The sequence below is a fragment of the Salmo salar genome, chromosome 21, assembly GCF_965601325.2.
Source record: "Salmo salar chromosome 21, fSalSal1, whole genome shotgun sequence".
In the NCBI taxonomy this organism is placed as follows: domain Eukaryota; kingdom Metazoa; phylum Chordata; class Actinopteri; order Salmoniformes; family Salmonidae; genus Salmo; species Salmo salar.
Window position 1 is genome coordinate 35,679,095 of NC_138311.1, and position 24,688 is coordinate 35,703,782.

Sequence of the window (24,688 nt, forward strand, 5' to 3'; positions counted from 1 at the left end):
TATTAAAAACAACTTTCTTTTTCTGGATTCAAACTTGCAACCTTTGGAACAGAGGCAGATGCTTACACCTTTCCAACATCCCTGTCCACAATGCTGTAGCAAAACCAAAACCTGCTTGAATGTAACAGCGCTCACTGTTGCCTCTATTGGCCGGTTTCCAAGTCATCTCCTGGTGTCCTCAGACATGGATGGACGTCAAATACTGACTTGTATGACGGGTGACCAGGCTGGATTTATCACCACCTTCAAGAAAAGTCACTTTGAATATGTCAAGATAAGAGAATATTCTGTGTCATTACCGCAATGGCTATAACTATTTTAATATGTCTCATTATGTTGTGGTTGGAATTCATGAAATGATAACTGATCATGTTAACTAAGTAAATCTTATGGCCTGGCAGTTAAATCCCAAGATTGTGCAAATTGTTATTACCGACACTGTCATCACAACCACAAAATGTGTTTGTAATGATGATTTCCAGGTTATTACCATCAGAAAGTAACCATTTTTATAAATATATTTACATATGAAATATCACTCTTCTGTCTACTTCAAGAGTTAAACGCTTGTTCCCAATATAAAATTAGATTTTTTTTATAGATAAGCATTTGAACAAGAAATTGCATTGTTGGTGGTAGCCTTCATGAATGTATACAAGCACAGCCAGCACAGGCATATATTTATGGATTAAGCAATTACAATTATTATTTCTTAATGTTGTAGTCCCAAATCCTATATACAAATAGTCAAAAAAACCATTGTGTTTCTCATTCAGCTTTAAACTAAAATGTAATGTTTTATGATGAGATGGTAATGACATCTGAAGAAAACTGAGTTAAATTGACACACCTACTCCCCCTTTCTCGCTCTGGCGCTCGACGTCACAGGTTTACTAATCACCGGTCCTGGCAATCTATCATTACGCACACCTGGACTTCATCACTACCTTGATTATTCCCTCTTTATCGAGCACTCTGTAGCCTCACTCATCAGGCAGTATTGGTTCTGTTTTCTTGTCTATATGTGTTGCTTGTTTAGTGTCTCGCCATGTTCGTTATTATTAAACTCACCTACTGCACCTGCTTTCTAACTCCCTGTGTTTCCGTTACAGAATACTGCCTCTACAAATGGAAGCAGCAGGTAATCAAGACATCTCCCTGATGGTCGGTGAACAGGGACACCTACTTCGCCAACACCACGACCAGCTGGCCAACCGGGGACAGCTATGGATGAGGTCCTCAGCGTTCTTCAACGCCTCGACATTACCCAAGGGGCATCACCTCAAACTAGTGAAGGATTCTCTACGAGTCGACCCAACGAGCTAGCACCCCAGCCCATCCAGCAGTCCGCCAGGTCAGCGATGCCTGATTGTCGGACAAATATGACGGGACTCGGTCTAAATGCTGTGGCTTCTTACTCCGGTGCTTCCTCTATTTTGCCCATCAGATGGAGCTCCCACCACCTTGAGGTCCAAGGTTTCTACGGTTATTTCCCTGCTGACCAGACCGGCATTGGAGTGGGCTATGGCCAACGACAGAGTCCCACTTCCCTCTCATTGCACCAAATTATTACTTCCTATCACTTCCTATGATCAAAAATGACAAATAGTCCTTCTAGGTTGATTCAGGGCTTAACGTAGTGATTTTTATCATTTGGTCAGTATAAAGGCCATTTGGACATTTCTTATGCCATTTGGACATGGTTCACTGACTTTTGGGTTTGGAAGCCGACTTCCTATGATCATATATGGCAAATGGACATAACATCCTGATTTGGTACTTTCAATGCTTATGTATGGCATTTGGACATTTCTTATGCCATTTGGCCATGGTTCACTGACTTTTGACTTCCTATGATCATATATTGCAAATGGACAAAACATAGGCCTTATGGACAAACTCAATAATATAAGACATAGGTATGTTCATATGGTTGTTATATATGTATAATTGACATAATCTTTTTTTTTCTTCGAAAAACGGTCCAGAAAGCACTTTTTAGAGGGGGTTGTATTTTTGTTTAAAATGTTCACAATTTGACCCTTGGTCTTGACTTTGTGTCCATTTGCAATATGAAAATCTACGGTGGAGCACGCTCACCATCTTTGGGATTTTTGTTGTATGACATTTGGCATTTGCCATATGTCACTTGCCATAAGGTTTGGATGAACTGCCATCCATTTGAGTGGTATTTGCGATTGTGTATATGTTTGACCCAGTTGCAATAAGTTGCCATTCATTTTTGTCCATTTCATGGGGGTCTTCCTTTACCTGCATAAATGACAACCGACCCATAGCACTCACGTCTGTAGCCATGAAGTGCTTTGAAAGTCTTGTCATGGTTCACATCAAAACCATTATCCCAGAAACCCTAGACTCACTTCAATTTGCATACCGCCCCAACAGATCCACAGATGATGCAATCTTGATTGCACTCCACACAGCCGTTTCACACCTGGACAAAAGGAACACCTATGTGAGAATGCTATTCATTGACTACAGATCAGCATTCAACACCATAGTGCCCTCAAAGCTCATCACTAAGCTAAGGACCCTGGGACTAAATACCTCCTTCTGCAACTGGTTCCTGGACCTCCTGATGGGCTGCCCCCAGGTGGTAAGGGTAGGTAACAACACATCCGCCACGTTGATCCTCAACACAGGGGCCCCTCAGGGGTGCGTGCTCAGTCCCCTCCTATACTCCCTGTTCACTCATGACTGCACGGCCAGGCACGACTCCAACACTATCATTAAGTTTGTCGATGACAAAACAGTGGTAGGCCTGATCACCGACAATGACTAGACAGCCTACAAGGAGGAGGTCAGAGACCTGGTCATGTGGTGCCAGGACAACAACCTCTCCCTCAACATGAACAATATTAAGGAGATGATTGTGGACTACAGGAAAAGGAGGACCTCTATACCAGGTGGTGTCAGAGGAAGGCCCTAAAAATGGTCAGACTCCAGCCACCATAGTCATAGACTGTTTTCTCTGCTACCGCACGGCAAGGTGTACCGGAGCACAAAGTCTAGATCCAAGAGGCTTCTAAACAGCTTCTACCCCCAAGCCATAAGACTCCTGAACATTAAATCAAATGGCTACCCAGACTACAGTATTTGCATTGCCCCACCCTCTTTTATGTTGTTGCTACTGTGTTTATTATCTATGCATAGTCACTTTAATAACTCTCCCTACATGTCCATATTACCTGCATTACCTCGAGTAACCAGTGTCCCCGCACATTGACTCTGTACCGGTACCCCCCTGTATATAGCCTTGCTATTGTTATTTTACTGCTGCTGTTTACTGCTGCTGTTTAATTATTTGTTACTTTTATTTGTTTCTAGGTATTATTCTTAAAACTGGATTGTTGGTTAAGGGCTTGTAAGTAAGCATTTCACCGTTTGTATTCAGCGCATGTGACAAATACAATTTGATTTGATATCCATATGGTATCCATATGCAACTCCTTTACGAACTCGGGAGAGGCAGGGGTTGAAAGCAATGCATCCTCCGAAACACGACCCCGCCAAGCCACACTGCTTCTTGACACACTGCTTGCTTAACCAGGAAGCCAGCCACACCAATGTGTTGGAGGAAACACTGTACAGCTGGCGACTGAAGTCAGCGTGCATGCGCCCGGAGACGTCGCTAGAGCGCGATGGGACAAGGACATCCCAGCCAGCCAAACCCTCCCTTACCCCGGATGATTCTGGCGCAATTGTGTGGCGCCTCATGGGTCTCCTGGTCTCAGCCGGCTGCGACACAGCCCAGGATCAAACCCGGATCTGTAGTGATGCCTGTAGCACAGCGATGCAGTGCCTTAAACTGCTGCACCACTCGGGAGGCCCCATATACAAACATTATTTGGGTAGTGTTTTATCTATTGCTGGATTCATACATTTAAGTTGACCTACTTCCATTGAGATCAGCAAGACTAAAATGAAACCAAAACGAGAGACGAAGATAAGAGAAAGTTGGTGGTTGCATAGTTTCCCTACACCTGTGTTTGAGCGAGAGTCCATGTGCACCCGTGGTTGTGTGACTGCACAATAGGTTCCAAGAAGTGCATCTACATGATGTTGCTGTGAATCTCTGAGGTAGAAGTCACTTCCTAGCTCTAAGAGAGAAGGCAGGGCCCCTAAAAGGTGTGGGTATCAAACATCTTCTGTCTCACTCCTGTACCTCTGATTGGTTAGGACTGGGGATTCTCAAATCCAATGGGGGAAAATCCAGCTGAGGTTTCACACCTCAAGAAAACAACCCACAGCATTGTTTTGTCAACCTAAAGAGTTTAACTTAAAATCACACTTCGGCGAACCTGAAACCCCTCCGTGTGAAACGAAGTGAAGAGGAGCACCTTGGGTTTATCATCTCTAAGAAGGTAAATGTATTCATATACATACTGCAATTGTTACTACAAACTATTGGTAGACTTGGGCTTATTATGTATGTGGCCATTAGGAAGGATTAACAGCAGGTTTCAAATTAGTTCTGATAATAGAGTAAAGTGTTATCCAGAATGGTCCAGCAGCTATGTCATGAGGCCCACCTTGCTACCACAACAGACTGACTATAGTAAGGTTTGTGGTCCCTACGATTAAGCTATGATGAGTGTAAAAGTGTGTGTGTTTGTGTTGTGTCGGTATAGCTGTGTTTGTGTTGTCGGTATGCGTGTGTGTGTTATTTATGTATGAGTATGTAATGCGTGTGAATGTGTGTGTATATCATGGTTCCCAAACTGGAGGCTCACTAGCTGAATTTGGCCAATAGATTACATTTTTATATACTATATATATATATATATATATATATATATATATATATATATATATATATATATATATATATATATATATATATATATATACACACAGTACCAGTCAAGTCTGGACACACCTACTCATTCAAGGGTTTTTCTTTATTTTCACTATTTTCTACATTGTATAATAATAGTGAAGACATCAAAACTATGAAATAACACATATAGAATCATGTAGTATCCAAAAAAGTGTTAAACAAATCAAAATATATTTAGGACTTTAGATTATTTAAAGTAGTGAAGCCACCCTTCTGCCTTTTTCGACATCTTTGCACACTCTTGGCATTCTCTCAACCAGCTTCACCTGGAATGCTTTTCCAACCATCTTGAAGGAGTTCCCACATATGCTGAGCACTTTTGGCTGCTTTTCCTTCACTCTGCGGTCCATCTCATCCTAAACTATCTCAATAGCTTCCCTGTGGCTCAGTTGGTAGAGCATGGTGTTTGCAATGCCAGGGTTGTGGGTTCAATTCCCACGGGGGGCCAGTACAATTTTTTTTTTTTTAAATGCATGAAGTGTATGCATTCTCTACTGTAAGTCGCTCTGGAAAAGAGCGTCTGCTAAATGACTAAAATATGTAAAATGTAATTGGGTTGAGGTCGGTTGATCTGATGCAACACTCCATCACTCTCTTTTTGGTCAAATAGCCCTTACACAGCCTGGAGGTGTGTTGGGTTATTGTCCTGTTTAAAAACAAATGATAGTCCCACTAAGCAGAAATCAGATGGGATGGTGTATAGTTGCAGAATGCTGTGGTAGCCATGCTGGTTAAGTGTGCCTTGAATAATAAATAAATCACAGACAGTGTCACCAGCAAAGCACCCCCACATCATCACACCTCCTCCATGAATCACGGTGGGAACCACACATGCAGAGATCATCCGTACACCTACTCTGCATCTCACAAAGACATGGCTGTTGGGACCAAAAATCTCACAGTTGGACTCATCAGACCAAAGGACAGATTTCCAATGGTCAAATGTCCATTGCCCATGTTTCTTTGCCCAAGCAAGTCTCTTCTTATTATTGGTGTCCTTTAGTAGTGGTTTCTTTGCAGCAATTCAACCATGAATGCCTGATTCACGCAGTGTCCTCTGAACAGTTGATGTTGAGATGTGTCTGTTACTTGAACTCTGTGAAGCATTGATTTGGTAGTCTGGTAAATCTAATGAACTTATCCTCTGCAGCTGAGATAACTCTGAGGCTTCCTTTCCTGTGGCGGTCCTCATGAGAGCCAGTTTCATCATACCGCTTGATGGTTTTTGCGACTGCACTTTAAGAAACTTTCAAAGTTCTTGAAATGATCCAGATTGACTGACATTCATGTCTTAAAGTAATGATGGACTGTCATTTCTCTTTGCTTATTTGAGCTGTTCTTGCCATAATATGGACTTGGTCTTTCACCAAATTGTCACGTCCTGACCATAGAAAGCTGTTATTTTCTATGATAGAGTAGGTCAGGGCGTGACAGGGGGGTGTTCTAGTGTAGTTTTTCTATGTTGTCAGGTTCTAGTTTTGTATTTATATGTTGGGTTTTGTTTGGGATGATCTCCAATTAGAGGCAGCTGGTCCTCGTTGTCTCTAATTGGAGATCATACTTAAGTAGGGTTTTTTTCCAGCTGGCTTTGTGGGAGATTGTCTTTGAGTTAGTGTATGTTTCACCTCTGCATCACGGTTTGTTGTTTTGTTATTCAGTTTATTTATATGCATGCATAGTTTCAGAGTGAAAATAAAATGTGGAACGACACACACACTGCACTTTGGTCCTCTCCTTCCTACGACGGCTGTGACAGAATCTCCCACCACCAAAGGACCAAGCAGCGTGTAATGGACGGGAAAGGACCCTGGAGGCAGGCTGGGGAGTATCGACATCCTAAAGAGGAGATTGAGGCAGCGAAAGCGGAGCGGAGATATTACGAGGCATTATACCAACCACGAGGCAAGTGCGAGAGGCAGCCCCCCCAAAAAAAATTGGGGGAGGCACACGGGGATATTGGCAGAGTCAGGGTGGAGACCTGAGCCAACTCCCCGTGCTTACCGTGGGGAGCGAGTGACGAAGCAAGCACCGTGTTATGCGGTGCTTGGGCTGTGAATGCGCACTGGCGACACAGTGCGCATTCACAGCCCAGTGCGTCCTGTGCCAGCGCTCCACGTTTGCCGGGCGAAAGTAAGCATCCAGCCAGGACGGGTTGTGCCAGCTCTACGCTTGAGACCTCCAGTGCGCCTCCAAGGCCCAGTATATCCTGTGCCTGCTCCACGTACCCGGCCTCCAGTGAGTCTATCCAGCCTGGTACACCCAGTGCCTGCTCCTCGCACTTGCCCTGAAGTGCATGTTACCAGTCTGGCGCCACCTGTGCCAGCCCCACGCATCAGGCCTCCAGTGCACCTGCCCAGTCCGGGGAGTCCTGTTCCTGCTTCCTGCACTCGCCCTGAGGTGTGTGTTACCAGTCTGGCACCACCTGTGCCAGCCCCACGCATCAGGCCTCCAGTGCGCATTCCCAGTCCGGTGTGTCCTGTTCCTGCTCCCCGCACTTGTCCTGAGGTGCGTGTCACCAGTCTGGCGCCACCTGTGCCAGCCCCACGCATCAGGCCTTCAGCACGCCTGCCCAGTCCGGGGTGTCCTGTTTCTGCTCCCCGCATTTGCCCTGAGGTGCGTGTTACTAGTCTGGCGCCACATGTGTCGGCCCCACGCATCAGGCCTCCAGTGCGCATTCCCAGTCCAGAGCTTCCGGCGACAGTTCCCAGTCCAGAGCTTCCGGCAACAGTTCCCAGTCCAGAGCTTCCGGCAACAGTTCCCAGTCCAGAGCTTCCGGCGACAGTTCCCAGTCCAGAGCTTCTGGCGACAGTTCCCAGTCCGGAGCTTCCAGCGACTGTTCCCAGTCCGGAGCTTCCGGCGACAGTTCCCAGTCCGGAACCTCCTGAGACGGCCCACGGTCCGGAACTTCCTGAGACGGTCCGCGGTCAGAACCCTCCAGCGACGTTCCGCGGTCCAGAGTCTTTGGCGATGGCCTGCGATCCAGAGTCTTTGGCGATGGCCTGCAGTCCAGAGTCTTTGGCGACGGCCTGCGGTCCAGAGCTTCCGGCAGCGGTCTGCGGTCCCAGTCCAATATGAGACTACCTAAAGCAGTGGTTCCCAACCTTTTTATAGTCCCGTACCCCTTAAAACATTCAACCTCCAGCTGCGTACCCCCTCTAGCACCAGGGTCAGCGCACTCTCAAATGTTGTTTTTTGCCATCATTGTAAGCCTGCCATATGCACACTATATGATACATTTATGAAACACAAGAATGAGTGAGAGTTTCTCACAACCCGGCTCGTGGGAAGTGACAACGAGCTCTTATAGGACCAGGGCACAAATAATAATATAATAATCAATGATTTTGCTCTTTATTTAGCCATCTTACATATAAAACCTTATTTGTTCATTGAAAATTGTGAATAACTCACCACAGGTTAATGAGAAGGGTGTGCTTGAAAGGATGCACATAACTCTGCAATGTTGTGTTGTATTGGAGAGAGTCTCAGTGTTAAATCATTTTCCACACACAGTCTGTGCCTGTATTTAGTTTTCATGCTAGTGAGGGCCGAGAATCTACTCTCACATAAGTACGTGGTTGCAAAGGGCATTAGTGTCTTAACAGTGCTATTTGCCAAGGCAGGATACTCTGAACGCAGTCCAATCCAGAAATCTGGTAGTGGCTTCTGATTAAATTCAATTTTCACAGAACCGCTTGTTGCAATTTCGATGAGACTCTATTGTTTAGATATTGGTAAGTGGACTGGAGGCAGGGCATGAAAGGCATAATGAATCCAGTTGTCTGTGTTGTCCGTTTTGGAAAGTACCTGCGTAATTTCACACCCAACTCACTCAGGTGCTTTCCTATATCACATTTGACATTGTCCGTAAGCTTGAGTTGATTTGCACACAAAAAAACATACAATGATGGAAAGACCTGTGTGTTGTCCTTGTTAATGCAGACAGAAAAGAGCTCCAACTTCCTAATCATAGCCTCAATTTTGTCCTGCACATTGAATATAGTTGCAGAGAGTCCCTGTAATTCTAGATTCAGATCATTCAGGCGAGAAAAAACATCACCCAGATAGGCCAGTTGTGTGAGAAACTCGTCATCATGCAAGCGGTCAGACAAGGGGAAATTATGATCAGTAAAGAACACTTTATTCTCATCTCTCAATTCAAGAAAACATGTCAATACTTTGGCCCTTGATAAGCAGCACTATTCTGTATGTTGTAAAAGCGTTAAATGGTCGCCTCCCATATCACTGCATAATGCAGAAACTACACAAGAGTTCAGGGGCCTTGCTATAACAAAGTCAACCATTTTCACTGTAGTGTCCAAAACATCTTTCAAGCTGCCAGGTATTCCCTTGGCAGCTAGAGCCTCTCGGTGGATGCTGCAGTGTACCCAAGTGGCATCGGGAGAAACTGCTTGTTCTCCCGTTTCCACTCCACTATGTCTCCCTGTCATGGCTTTTGCTCCATCAGTACAGATACCAACACTTCTTGACCACCAAAGTCCATTTGATGTCACAAAGCTGTCCAGTACTTAAAAAAGATCCTCTCCTATTGTCCTGGTTTCCAGTGGTTTGCAGAAGAGGATGTCTTCCTTAATTGACCCCCCATAAACGTAACGGACAAATACCAGGAGCTGTGCCAGGCCCGCCACATCTGTTGACTCATCCAGCTGTAACGCATAGAATTCACTGTCTGGTATGCAAAGCAGTAATTGTTTCAAAACATCTCCTGCCATGTCACTGATGCGTTGTGAAACAGTGTTGTTTGATGCAGACACTGTCTGTATAGTTTTTGGGGCCTTTTCCCCCAGCATAGTCCCAGCCATATCCGCGGCAGCAGGAAGAATTAAGTCCTCCACAATAGTATGGGGCTTGCCTGTCCTAGCCACTTGGTAGCTCACCATATAAGATGCTTCTAGCTCCTTCTTTTTTTATTTTATCTTTATTTAACTAGGTATGTCAGTTTAGAACAAATTCTTATTAATTGTATCTATTGTTTTATACATGTCTTACTACTCGAAAGTCATCTTAATTCTCGCTCAAAACCTCCCGTGGCTTATTTTTAAGTTTGGCATGTTTTGTTTCTAAATGTCTGCGCAAGAGTGAAGGTTTCATCGAGTTGTGAGATAGTACTTTTGCACATATAACACACTGTGGCTGAGGAAATGCACTACTCCCAATATAAGTGAACACCAAATCAATGTAGTTCATCATATTTGCGCCTCTTGGATGGTCCAACGTCCCTGTCTGTTGTTCTGTGCTTTCCCGGGTAAGGGGGGAGTAACTCTTCGGCTGCATCAGATTCACAACTGTCAGTGTCCATGCTAGCTGGGCTAACAACAAATGTAGAATTTCTGATGCTAGCATTGGATGTGCTTGTGGAAGCAGAACAGCTTGTGTTGTCGACAGGTGCAGGTGTAGTACTGCTGCTATGTGTCTCTATGGATGCGGACCTTACTTTTTTTAACCATTTATCCATTTTCGAGCAAACGGAATGAGCAGCAGCTACGTTTGACTACATACGGACTGGTATTGGAATTCCTGCGAGAGAGTAACGGTTAATGTGATTGGATGTTAATTATTTGACTAGGCTACCTGTATTTGACATCGTGTTGTTATTTCGCTGAACACTAGATGGTTTAATTTTATTTTTGGCAGTGAAACGAGGCTACTAAGGTGAGAACGAAAAACCTCACCCAAGTCTATAGCCCCGTTGGAAAATATAAATGGACTGTTTGAAAATGTGAATCACATTTATATTTGGCGTACCCCCGACGGCATTGTACATACCCCAGTTTGGGAATACCTGACCTAAAGCATCTTGTGACGCTCGTCGTAAGGAGTAGACCAAGGTGCAGCGTGTTGAGTGCTCATAATAAATATTTATTTTAACTCAGAACACTAGACAAAACAATAAACAAAGGAAAAACGAATGTCACGTTCTGTAGGCTTCACAGAGCAATACAAAAACAAGATCCCACAAAACCAGGTGGAAAAAAACCCTACTTAATTATGATCTCCAATTAGAGACAACGAGGACCAACTGCCTCTAATTGGAGATCATCCCAAACAAACCAACATAGAAATACCAAAACTAGAACCTAACAACATAGACATAGAAAACATAGAATAAACCCACCTGTCATGCTCTGACCTACTCTACCATAGAAAATAACAGCTTACCATGGTCAGGACGTGACACATCTAAACTGGAACAACCATTTCAGTAACTGGCGCAATAAATCCAAGTAACACGTCGGCTTAGTTTGGAAAACGTATGACATTTATATTTGAGATGCATAACATTAATTAATCATTGTACTTGCAATTTTAAATCAACCTGAAATAGAGCACGCTGTGAAATATGATTATGATGGGTGTGGTTTTGGTTCAACTCTGGTTATTAACACCAACACTGGGGTTATTTTACAACAATGAGTGTTAATTCAACATTTAATTGTTATGTTCAGAGTAGGCCCTTAACATTATGCCATATGAAAAATGTATTGTATTGTGTTAAATAATAAACCATTTATGGACCTTGGACTGAAAATATATATTTTTATTTTATTTTATTTCACCTTTAATTAACCAGGTAGGCAAGTTGAGAACAAGTTCTCATTTACAACTGTGACCTGGAATAAACAAGCGTACAGTCAATAACACAATAGAAAAAAAAGAAAGTCTATATACAGTGTGTGAAAATGGTGTGAGGAGGTAAGGCAATAAATAGGCCACAGTAGCTAGTAATTACAATTTAGAAAATTAACACTGGAGTGATAGATGTGCAGATGATGATGTGCAAGTAGAAATACTGGTGTGCAAAAGAGCAGAAAAGTAAATAAAAACAATATGGGGATGAGGTAGGTAGATTGGATGGGCTATTTACAGATGGGCTATGTACAGCTGCAGCGATCGGCTAGCTGCTCGGACAGCTATTGAATGCAACAACACTGTCTCTGTTACTAACACATACAGTCTTGGATAGTACTGTATCTCCACAATTCACTTGAAAGGCAATGCACTCTAGGAAAAAGTACAAATAAATAAAAAATAAGGCTTTACACCAAGCAGTGTGTTTATTTAAAATGTTCCAGTGTCTATAGGGGTACACACTTTCAGTGTTATTTTAACACTCTCGGTGTTGATTTAACACTGGATAATTTGTGTAGCTGTGGAGTGTGTTTGTGTGGGAGACAGACATTCAGCTGACAAGTAAGGGATCCAGTGGATGATTAGAAAGAGGCATGATAATATTGTATGTGAGATCATCTTGCTTGCTGAAGATTTTGGACAGTGTGATGTGACCCTTGATTCTGATAGTTTGTTTGAGTCTATTATGGCAATCCGTGACTAAAACTCACGAGTGATTCTGTGTGTCTCTTTGTTTCAGCTATGGATTGGAGTCAGAGGTTGCAGCTCTTGCTCTTCTCACTCCTCTGTCTCACTGGCAGCTCCAAGGCAGTGGGAGGTAAGTAGGATGAACTTTACCCACAGAATTCATCAGCCATCAATCAATCAATCAACAAATCAATCAACCATGTTACGAGGACAGCTAGAAGTACTGATTGAATTAAACTGGATCAAGTTAACAGCTCTATATCCAGAAACATGGTCCTTCACTTTGTCATGACTTAAGTCTGACCTCTGGGGGGTGTTGATGGAATAATATAATTTTATAAAGCAACGCTGCAAATATCTGCATGCAGTTTTAAACTACCCTTCCCCCCCTTTTGTTCCACGCTGGCTGAAGACCTGGCTAGCCAGTAACTAGCTAACACCAGACAGACATGAAAGGGGAAACATATAAGAATATTTGCCATAGATTAATAGGGTAAACTTGTAATTATATTTGCTGACATCATTCAGTCACATTTTGGCACCAGTAGAGTAGCTATCTAGCTATATAAACCATGCCCCTCTGCAAACATGTCTTCTCCAATGTTGGTTAAAAGATGATAGTTATTTAAATTAGGTAAGAGAATATCATGGTACAGTACCATTGGTGTATTAAAAGAAGAGTTAACGTGACGTCACATTGTCACCTAAATAATTCATCTAAGTGTTTGACGTGGGGGAGGGGACCAGTAACATTATGATATAACTTTATCAATGTAGAATCTACAGTCATTTTTCATACCTTGATCATCATCATTTGATCTGGTTTCCTTCAAATATCATCCAATTTCATGAAAAACATAATTTTAACTATTCATGACCTTTAAATCAACACTGAAAGTGTTGTCTATGGACCCCATATAAAAACCGTAACGGTGTTAAATTAACTTTCTGCTTAGTGTAAAGCCTTATTCAAATATTTCCCAGATTGTCTTGCCTTCTGAGTAAATTGTAGAGTTACCACCCATGACAATATTTGTTATTAACAGAGACATGGTTGTTGCATTCATCCATTTTCAGTCGTATGGACTTCACCCAGTATTATGTGAGATCATCAGTGAATGTTATCATAAAATATATATATTTAACACAATACCATATGTCTTTCATAAGGCCTTATTTTGAGGGCCTAGTTTTACCCTAATACAGGGGCCTGAAACTCATACACATCACTTTGAATCTAATCTACGGCCGGCGTATGCTGTTTTGCAGGTTAATATTTTAGAATTGTTTGTTTCAATATCTATGTTTGTGCACGTACATTGATTGACTGATTTATCGTATACTACACAAAGATAAACTACATATATTTTTCTAAACTAATCCAATCACTTAGTTCAAATTAGTTAGTTCCGAATGTTCCTAACCCTGGCAGTCATTCTGAATGCAGGTTGCAGATGAATTCATTTTCAAACTGTTGGATCGCCACCCACTGATTGGATTTCAATAGGAATTACACATCACCTTGTAAGCCAGCATAATGTGATTTGCAGGCCTGATGTGGCTTGTAAAACATGGATTTCAGGCCCTTGTATTACACTCTCAGAAAAAAAGGTTTACATTTGTTGCTAATGGGCTACAAACACTTAATCAATCAATGTACCAATGTACCTGCACAAACAGATATTGAAACAAACAATTCACCTTGAACCCCTGTATTTGGTTAAAACTATGCCTGCAAAATAAGGCCTTATGAAACACATTTGGCATTGTGTTAAATATAACTTTTTTATGACAACATATTCATTTAGGATCTTACTTTTTTAAGTCTACGTGACAAAAAATGGATTAATGCAACAATTATGTCTCTGTCACAAAAAAAAAACATTCACGGGTGGTAACTCTACAATTTCCTCGAAAGGCAAGGCACTGTGGGAAATATTTGAATAAGGCTTTACACTAATCAGTGTGTTCATTTAACACTGTTCTGGTGTCTATGGGTCCACAGACTCAACACTTTCAGTATTGATTTAACACCATCAGTGTTAATAAAAAAATGAACACTGGAGAATTTGTTGTGAAGAGATATATTTTGAAGGGACCATCTCTGTAAAAACTTTGTCTATGCATACTACATGACACGTGTAAAAGTTGCATTATTTTTTGGTGTGCATCATTTCCCCAACATATTTTGTTCTTTAAGAGGTGGCCTCATTAAATAAGATGGTGGTTCTCAAACAGTCCCTGTACTGCATGTTTGTCTTTACTCTATATACTCTTTGTGTGCAGAGCTCTGTGTGGACAACGGACGAGAGACTGAGCGGGTCTTTTCAGTTTCTGGTGATGCTGCCATGTTGACATCCACCCTGGTGGACCTCAACGTGTCTGACAACCGCAGCATCCCCTATAACATCTCATGGTATGACCCAAGGACTGGGATAGAGCTGTCCAGGGAAAAAGGAAAGACTCTGGTGCGGGGGAAGACACTCTGGATTTTTAACATCACGATGGAGGATGCTGGAGACTATGAGTGTGTTGTGAGGTAGGGGCTATACTTTTGTCTGCTGTGTGTGTGTGTGTATATGTGCGTGTGTGTTGTGAGGTAGGGGCTATACTTTTGTCTGCTGTGTGTGTGTATATATGTGTGTGTATATGAGTGTGTGGTGTAAATCTTTCCTGTTACCTTTGATAAGACTACCCACCGAGTGCTACAAGAAGGTGGCCTTACTGATTGTGAACCACACCAACCCAGAAGAATGCGGTCGACCAGAAAAGGCCCAACAGGTCCTGACCAACACAGCCACATCTTTCCTGAACTGCCCATTGAGTGACCATATCAGGGAAGTGGACAATTACTCCATCCAGTGGTACAAGGTGAGTCCAATGGGGTAAACAGACAGTGCAGTGCAATAAGAGAGTGTTGAGAGGGGACGCCTGACAGCAGGGGCGGACTGGCCAAATGGCATTTCGGGAAAATACCGAATGGGCTGGTCCAATGGGAACGTCTAACTTTTTTTTTTGTACAGAATTATCATTATCTGGCTGAGAATGGGGGCCACAGAGACAAAAACTGGCCTTTTGGGGGCTTCAAGGAAAGAAAATCGGCCAATGTCAGGGCCTCAATGGAAAAAGGGTCTGGTGTGTCAGAATTGCCCAGGCGGATTTCTGGTCCCATGCCTGACACTGCTGGAAAGCCTGTTTGAAATCTTTATTTTCAGTCATTCAGTCCATTTCTATGTCTGCTTAATTTGTGTTTAAAACTATATGAATGTAGGGTTATTACTACTAGTGACTAGTCAGGTTTCAAGACTGGGCATTCAACTGAGACTGCTCTTCTCTGTGTCATGGAGGCTCTCCGCACTGCTAAAGCTAACTCTCTCTCCACTGCTCTCATCCTTCTAGACCTATCTGCTGCCTTTGATACTGTGAACCATCAGATCTTCCTCTCCACCCTCTCCGAGTTGGGCATCTCCGGCGCGGCCCACGCTTGGATTGCGTCCTACCTGACAGGTCGCTCCTACCAGGTGGCGTGGCGAGAATCTGTCTCCGCACCATGCGCTCTCACCACTGGTGTCCCCCAGGGCTCTGTTCTAGGCCCTCTCCTATTCTCGCTATACACCAAGTCACTTGGCTCTGTCATATCCTCACATGGTCTCTCCTATCATTGCTATGCAGACGACACACAATTAATCTTCTCCTTTCCCCCTTCTGATAACCAGGCGGCGAATCGCATCTCTGCATGTCTGTCAGACATATCAGTGTGGATGACGGATCACCAGCTCAAGCTGAACCTCGGCAAGACGGAGCTGCTCTTCCTCCCGGGGAAGGACTGCCCGTTCCATGATCTCGCCATCACGGTTGACAACTCCCTTGTGTCCTCCTCCCAGAGTGCTAAGAACCTTGGCGTGATCCTGGACAACACCCTGTCGTTCTCCACTAACATCAAGGCGGTGACCCGATCCTGTAGGTTCATGCTCTACAACATTCGCAGAGTACGACCCTGCCTCACACAGGAAGCGGCGCAGGTCCTAATCCAGGCACTTGTCATCTCCCGTCTGGATTACTGCAACTCGCTGTTGGCTGGGCTCCCTGCCTGTGCCATTAAACCCCTACAACTCATCCAGAACGCCGCAGCCCGTCTGGTGTTCAACCTTCCCAAGTTCTCTCACGTCACCCCGCTCCTCCGCTCTCTCCACTGGCTTCCAGTTGAAGCTCGCATCCGCTACAAGACCATGGTGATTGCCTACGGAGCTGTGAAGGGAACGGCACCTCCATACCTTCAGGCTCTGATCAGGCCCTACACCCAAACAAGGGCACTGCGTTCATCCACCACTGGCCTGCTGGCCCCCCTACCTCTGAGGAAGCACAGTTCCCGCTCAGCCCAGTCAAAACTGTTCGCTCCCTCACGACGCCAGGACAGCGGAGTCAATCACCACCTTCCGGAGACACCTGAAACCCCACCTCTTTAAGGAATACCTAGGATAGGATAAAGTAATCCTTCTAACCCCCCCCCCCCCTCCCCCTAAAAGATTTAGATGCACTATTGTAAAGTGGTTGTTCCACTGGATATCATAAGGTGAATGCACCATTTTGTAAGTCGCTCTGGATAAGAGCGTCTGCTAAATGACTTAAATGTAAATGTAGTGACTACATTTGAGACAGTGTTACTTCAGACACAGTATATACACTTTCATTGTTCGTTGCTCTCACACATTGTACTGCATTGAATTGTTCTGAGAGTTGGTCTTCTAGGGTAAGACATTATCAGAACTTATCTGTAATTGTGTATTCATTTAGTACTACTAGCCATATTCCATTACCACTATCTTTCAGTGTGCATTTCTATTTGAACCCTGTCAGGGCTGTGAACCCATTGTGGAAGATGATCCCTTGTGGAAGAGGTTTAGCTATGTCAGTCACAATGCTATGGAGTTACTCCGAGTAGAAGTGGTCACCCTTGAGGACCATGCGTTCTACACCTGCACCATGACCTTTACCTTGGAAGGGCTCAGCGGCAGGATCTCAGAGACCATCAACGGTTTGGTGGACGGTGAGTATTGCTGGTACAGCTCATAAAAGTTGTCCCTAACCACAGATCTAAGATCAAATTATTACCATATACCCCCAATCCTTACCACAGCCATTACAGAGATACAGTGCCTTCAGAAAGTTTTCACACATCTTGTTGTGTTTCAAAGTGGGATTAACATTTATTTAATTGTCCTTTTTTGTTAACGATTTACACAAAATACTTTGTAATGTCAAAGTGTAACAGAAATTCTAAAATGTTTTTAAAATATATAAAAAATAGGAGACTAATATATCTGATTACATAAGTATTCAACTCCCTGAGTCAATATATGTTAGTATCACCTTTGTAGTGATTATAGCTGTGAGTCTTTCTGGGTAAGTCTCTAAGAGCTTTCCACACCTGGATTGTGCAACATTTCCCCATTATTGTTTTAAAATTCTTCAAGCTCAGTCAAACTGGTTACTGATCATTGCTAGACAACCATTTTCAGGTCTTGCCATAGATTTTCAAGCACATTTAAGTCTAAACTGTAAATCGGCCCCTCAGGAACATTCACTGTCTTCTTTGTAAACAACTTCAGTGTAGATTTGGCCTTGTGTTTAATGTTATTGACTTGCTGAACAGTGAATTCATCTCCTAGTACCTGTTGGAAAGCAGACGGAACTAGGTTTTCCTCCACGATTTTGCCTGTGTTTAGCTGAATTCCATGTATTTTTTATAATGAAAAACTCCCCAGTCCTTAACAATTACAAGCATACCCATAATGCGATGCAGCCACCACTATGCTTGAAAATAGAGAGAGTGGTAGTCAGTAGTGTGTTGCATTGGATTTTCCACAGACATAAGACTTTGTATTCAGGACAAAAAGTGAATTGCTCTGCCACTTTTTTTTTAGTTTTATTTTAGTGCCTTGTCGCAAACAGGATGCATGTTGTAGAATATTTATATTCTGTATAGGCTTCCATCTTTTCACTCTGTCAATTAGGTTAGTATTGTGGAGTAACTACAGTGTTGTTGATCTATCCTCTGTTTTTTCCTATCACATCCATTAAAGTCCATAACTGTTTTAAAGTCACCATTGGCCTCATCGTGAAATCCCTAAGCAGTTTCCTTCCTCTGACAACAGAGTTAAGTAGGACACCTGTATCTTTGCAGTGGATGGGTGTATTGAAACACCATCCAAACTGTAACCATCCAAAGTGTAATTAATTTTACTCCTGAACTTATTTCACCATGCTCAAAGGGATATTCACTGTCTGCTTTATTTTTATTTGACCCATCTAATAATAGTTGCCCTTCTTTGCAAGGCATTGGAAAACCTCTCTGGTCTTTGTGGTAGAAACTGTGTTTGAAATTCACTGCTGTACTGAGGGACCTTACATGTAGTTGTGCTGTATGTGTGGGGTACAGAGATCAGGTAGTCATTAAAACATCATGTTAAACACTATTGTTGCACACAGAGTGAGTCCATGCAACTTATTATGGGACTTTTTAGGCACATTTTTACTGCTGAACGTATTTAGGATTGCAATAACAAACGGCTTGAATACTTATTGACTCAAGACATTTCAGCTTTAAATATTTTATTAATTTGTAAACACTTTGAAAAACATAATTCCACTTTCACATTATGGGATACTGTGTGTTGGCCAGTGATACAAATATTTAAATGTAATACATTTTAAATTCAAGCTGTAACACAACAAAATGTGGAAAAGGTAAAGGGGTGTGAATACTTTCTGATGACAGTGTACAGTACATGCCCCTGAATCAGAGGTTATGATTTCATAGAGGCTGCTTTGAAACTTTGCTCTGTGAGAGCTTAGAAATGCTTGTGTTCAATAGGGTCATGTGACTGCATTTTTCTGTGTCTGTCTATGATGTTTATGAATCATTGTCATAATTTCAGTGGAGTATTGCCTGGAGCCCAAAGTGGTTGAACCTGCCAATGAGATCATCAAAGCAGATTTGGGTGAGTAAGCCACTATAAAACATGTACTGTATATGTGTGTGCGTGTGCGTGTGCGTGTGCGTGTGCGTGTGTGTGTGTGTGCGTGAGTTTGTACAGTTCTTTAATTCATGATGCAAATAAAGAATTCAATGTTTGCCCCCTAGGTTCTTCCTTCAGTAAGATGTGTCGGGTGTTTCTCCCGAGTGTGGGGAATAAACATTGTGCAAATTTGAATTGGATAGCGCGAGAGAACTCAATTTCCAAAATTGTCTCAGAGCGCGGCGTCTTTCAGGAATCACAAAGGTAGGTTGAGACAACACAACAGCATCACAATACACAATGGAAGAATTCTACAGTTCTGTGAAGAAGTATTTGCCCCCTTTCTGATTTGCTCTTTTTTTGTATATTTTTGATACTAAATGTTATCAGATCTTCAACCAAAACCTAATATTAGATAAAGGGAACCTGAGTTTACAAATAAAAGTATCAAAGTTATGCACCACCCAATTCCCCTGTGCCTCAGAACCTGAACAACTTTCTGTCCATCTGTCTGTGAGTTGAAGCTGAAGCGCAGCTTGGTCATGCAGCAAGACAATGATCCAAAACACACAGTCAAGTCTACATGAAAATGGTTAAAAAACAACAAATGTGAAGTTTTGTAATGGCCAAGTCAAAGTCCAAACCTAATCCCAGTTGAGATGTTGTGGCAGGACTTGAAATGAGCAGTTCATGCTTGAAAACTCACAAATGTCGCTGAGTTAAAGCAATTCTGCATGCAAGAGTGGGCCAAAATTCCTCCACAGCGATGTGAGAGACTGATCAACAACTACAGGAAGCATTTGGTTGCAGTCATTGCAGCTAAAGTTTGCACAATGAGTTGTAGACTGTAAGGGAGCAATTACTTTTCACACTTGCATAACTTTAATTAAATAAATGAAATAAGTATATATATATTATTTTTGTACACTCAGGTTCTCTTTATCTAATATTAGGTTTTGTTTGAAGATCTGATAATATTCAGTATAAAAAATATGCAGAGAAAATCAGAAATACTTTTTCATAGCACTGAATATGCCTGTCTTGTCACGCCTGCTACCACTCTCTCGCGCCAGGCTGCCCAGCACTGTGCACTCCTGCCACCATCATTACGCACACCTGCTTACCTCATCGCGCGCATCAGCAAATTATTGGACTCACCTGGATTCAATCACCTGTGGTATTACCTCCCCTATATCTGTCAGTTCCCCAGCTCTTTTCCCCTCTGCTGCATTAATTGTCATATGTCACCATGTTACCTGTGTGTTGCCGCTGGTCCATGTCTGTTCCTTATTCAATGTTTACTCCCCGTACCTGCTTCTCTACTCCGGCGTTGGTCTTTACGTGTATTCTGTGTCATCCAGGTAGATGTTCTACTGTATAGTATCTAAACTGTTGGAACCATATCAGGTATAGCGCTAAGATTACAATTGGATCCATATACCTGAATACATACAGTAGTGTTTGCTTTGAATGGAACTTAACATAACATACAATGCTATTTTGTGAACTGTGGCCATGATGGTTTGATTGTGCGTTCACAAGGGGGAACTTGTCTGTCTTCTTCCCCTCCCCCTAAACCAGGGAGTGGAGAGAAGAGAAGGGTGTATGGTTGGAGCTTAATTTGACTTTCTTGATGGTGGAAGAGGAAGACTTTTACATCAATTACACGTGTAAGGTTTCCAGCGATAGAGGCAGTCCTTCAGCCTCCTTCACACTACAGCCTACAGGTTAGACAACACTTCCTGGAAGATAACATTTTTATGTTTCAGAAGAGATCACACACAATTATCCTGGCCAGTTACTTGTTTTGATAGTGTATTATAACATCTGTCACCTCACCACTTTTGAAAAAACAGGTTGAAGAATTGAAGCCAGTCAGCTTGACCTTGGGTAAAAACTGTTATAAATGCTGTTATAAATGCTATCTTCTCTCTTTTTCTGCACAGATCCAAACAACCTGCTCCCTATTGGGGTACTACTGACTAGTCTGGTATTGGTGTTTACTGTTAGTGTTGTTATTTACCATCACTTTAAGATTGACATTGTGCTGTCGCTAAGGAGGGTGTTCCTGCTTCTCTACACAAACACAGGTACACAATGAGAGACACTTTACCACACAAATGTTGCCCAAGCACACTCAAGGAAACATGAATAGAAACATACCTGAGCTCGCACACGCAGACATGCACACACACACACACACACACACACACACACACACACACACACACACGCACACATACACACTATCTGCAGACTCATTGCATGGTGTGCATTTACAGAATGGAAACTTGCACTAACATAAACATACATTCCTACACCAGATACAGACAGTAATGCACATACAGCATGTCTCCCCACAAACCTCCAGGCCCACATTTAAACCCACACACGAATGTTGCTTTGCTTGTTTCCCACTCCCCACCTGACCACAAGTAAAATCAGTAGCAAATGTAGCAAGGTACTGTAGCACATCCCACAGCTGCAGTATGTAAGCACGGCATTTCCATGACAGAGGAAACAGAGAGAGTTTCATAAGAGGCACTGAATAGGCCATGTTACCATGAAACACAATCAACTATGGTGTCATAAATAACCAAGCCTCCTCTGTTAGGCAGGTTTGTGGAGACTTTTGTTCCAGCCCAGCACTAACACACCTATTTTGTTTTACATGTCCTTGTCCTGCATGCAACAGACTCTGATGGGAAGCTATATGATGCGTACGTGGCGTACCCCCGTCTGTTTGGGGATGGGGATGGGGGCAGGGCCTGTGGGGAGGCAGAGATGTTTGCCCTCCACACGTTGCCCCAGGTTCTGGAGGGGAAGTGTGGCTACAGGCTCTTCATACTGGGCCGGGACAGCCTACCAGGGGAAGGTAAGACATCTCGGTTCGACCCTGGGGCTCCAGGTTCCACAAGATTATCTTAACATTGGCATTAGCACACATGTAACATGATGATGAAATATGTGGAATCTTTCTGAAGTCATAAAGACCTTCTGAAACCATCTTAATTGTAAATCAATGTTTTAATAACCATTTTCCATGCTCCCTTTCCCCCTCTCCCTCTTCTCCTCCCTCCTCTCTTTCCCCCTTCCCCTGTTCTTCTCCCTGCCCCCCTCTCCCTCTTCTTGTCCCTCCTCCCTGACCCCCCTCTCCCTCTTCTCCTCCCTCCTCCCTCCTCCCTTCCCCCCTCTCCCTCTTCTCCTCCGTCCTCCCTGGCCCCCTCTCCCTCTTCTCCTCCCTCCTTCCTGCCCCCATCGCCTTCTTCTCCTCCATTTCTCTCTTCTCCTCCGTCCTCCCTATCCCTCTCTCCCTCTTCTCCTCCGTCCTCCCTTCCCCCTTTCCCTCTTCTCCTCCCACCTTCCTGCCCCCATTTCCTTCTTATCCTCCCACTCCCTTGTCTCCTCCCTCTTCCTTTACCCCCTCCCTCTTCTCCTCCCTCCTCCCTCCTCCCTGCCCCCCTCTCCCTCTTCTCCTCCCTCCTTCCTGCCCCCCATCGCCTTCTTCTCCTCCCTCCTCCCTCTCTAGCCGTAGTAGATGCTGTGGAGAAGAGCATGCTGGCCAGCCGGCGTCTCCTCCTGGTCTACTCTGGCTCTACGTTCTGCAGTGGAGGCCACAGTGACAGCAGCAGCGGTGTCCTGGAGGCCTGGCAGAGCTTCGAGAGTCAGACGGCCATGCACCGTGCCCTGCTGGAGGGCTCCCTTAAGGTGGTCCTGGTGGAGCTGGAGGAGGTCACCCCTACACAGCTGGCCCTCTTCCCTGAGTCGGTGCGCCGCCTCCGGGAGCGCCAGGGCGCCGTCTGCTGGTGGAAGAGTAGCAGGACAAGGAGGACCAAAGGGTTGAGGTGTGGGAGGTGGAGAAAAGAGGAGGTGGAGGAGAAGAGAGGGGAGCTGGCTTCGCCCCCTCTCTCCTCACCCTCTCTTTTCTTGTCCTCACGCTTCTGGAAGGAGCTGAGGTATTATATGCCAGTGAGGGGCATGAGGACGAGGTGCCCAGAGAAGAACAGCCTGTTGAACTTGTGATGGGATTGATGGGCTTTGGAGAGGACAGTGATAGACATAAGGAGGAAATATGTTGAATGAAAGGACTTCTGATACCATGGAGAGTATAAAATGTTGATCCTGACTCTCACAACACATTTTTATGAAATATTCTTGAATCAGACTTTGCAGGACTGATCCTCTGGGGTGAGATTTATTTGATTAATGTTGTAAAATGCACATTAAGAGCTTTAATAAAGAGAGCCCAGTACATTCTATACAATGTATTTGATGTCTTTGTTTGTCTACTTAAAAAATGTTCCCACCAAAATGTTCCTTTATTTATTTAGGATTGTTATAATAATAATTTTTTCAGATTTGTTAATCCTCCATTGAGATAAGCTATAAGTGTTTAAGCTAATATTTATGGATGCAGTTATTTGTTATGAGGCCAAAGTATTTATGAACAGCTTACTGACATTTACTATTAAATGTTTCCTAAATGGTGAGCTGACTATTAACAGATACCTTATATGATTTATTGAAGGACAGTCCTGGAATTTCCCAGACACTTCCCAGAAAGGGTGTGGCGATTTGCACAATTTGGTTGCATGTTAGCTCTTCTGTTATGTCTATCTTACATACAGGTAGGACTGGCTGTGACTGGTAACCTGCTTTACTGTAATCCAATGTGATCATAGGCCATTTCAAAGAAAGTGTGGTTAGGAGTACTGGGGATTCTAAAATCCAATGGGTGAAAATCCAGCTGAGGTTGTTTCACACCTCAAGAAAACGTTCTCCAGCATTGGCTTGTCAAACTGAAGAATCTTCCTTAAAATCACACTTCCGCAAGCCTGAAACCACTCAGTGTGAAACAAAGTAAAGAGGACCTTGGGTTTATCATCTCTAAGAAGATTCATGAATCCATGTAAGTATTGTAATTGTTACTGCAAACTGTTGGTACACTTGGGCTTATTATGTAGCATGAAGGTAGCCATTAGGAAGGATTTACAGCTGGTTTAAAGTTAGTTCTGATAAAAATAGTACAACTTTATAGATTTTTGAATGGTCCTGCAGCTATGTCATGAGGTCCACCTGGCTACCACAACACAGTGTCTTCAGTAAGGTTTGTGGTCCTCACGGAGAAGCAACTCCACCATGGGGCTCATGTTGTGTCCCAATTGCAATGGCTCATTAGCTAGTCCCCACTATGCAGCTCTGCCTGGAGGCCCTCTAAAGTCTTGTTCACACTGCAGGCCTTAAAAGGATACTTTAGTATTTTGGCAATGAGGTCCTTTATCTACTTCCCCAGAGTCAGATGAACTCGTGGATACCATTTTTATGTGTCCAGTATGAAGGAAGTTAGAGGTAGTTTCACAAGCCAATGCTAACTTGCGTTAAGGCAATTACTGGAAGTCTATGGGTATCTGCTATTGTGCTAGTAGATATCTATAGATCCCCTACACTATTTCGTGTTTGTTTTCTCACA

The 24,688-nt window shown here is 43.3% G+C and overlaps 1 protein-coding gene across 1 annotated transcript; it reads left to right on the forward strand.

Moving 5' to 3' along the window:
- Positions 1-4,030: 4,030 nt before the first annotated feature.
- Positions 4,031-23,497, forward strand: LOC106582258 (interleukin-1 receptor type 1). The gene is made up of 11 exons (XM_014165149.3): positions 4,031-4,385; positions 12,252-12,329; positions 14,486-14,738; positions 14,890-15,070; positions 17,057-17,246; positions 19,138-19,200; positions 19,344-19,482; positions 20,800-20,945; positions 21,165-21,308; positions 21,914-22,093; positions 22,748-23,497. The coding sequence occupies exons 2-11, from the start codon at positions 12,254-12,256 to the stop codon at positions 23,239-23,241; spliced, it is 1,866 nt and encodes a 621-aa protein (XP_014020624.2). The 5' UTR covers positions 4,031-4,385; positions 12,252-12,253; the 3' UTR covers positions 23,242-23,497.
- Positions 23,498-24,688: the final 1,191 nt, after the last annotated feature.

What these genes read in the sequence shown, in the direction of transcription:
- LOC106582258 (XM_014165149.3), top strand. Translation starts at nt 12,254, where the DNA reads ATGGATTGGAGTCAGAGGTTGCAGCTCTTGCTCTTCTCACTCCTCTGT. An exon ending in CATCAACGGTTTGGTGGACG is followed by an intron (nt 17,247 to 19,137) that starts GTGAGTATTGCT and finishes TCATAATTTCAG; the next exon opens with TGGAGTATTGCCTGGAGCCC. An exon ending in GGACAGCCTACCAGGGGAAG is followed by an intron (nt 22,094 to 22,747) that starts GTAAGACATCTC and finishes CTCCCTCTCTAG; the next exon opens with CCGTAGTAGATGCTGTGGAG.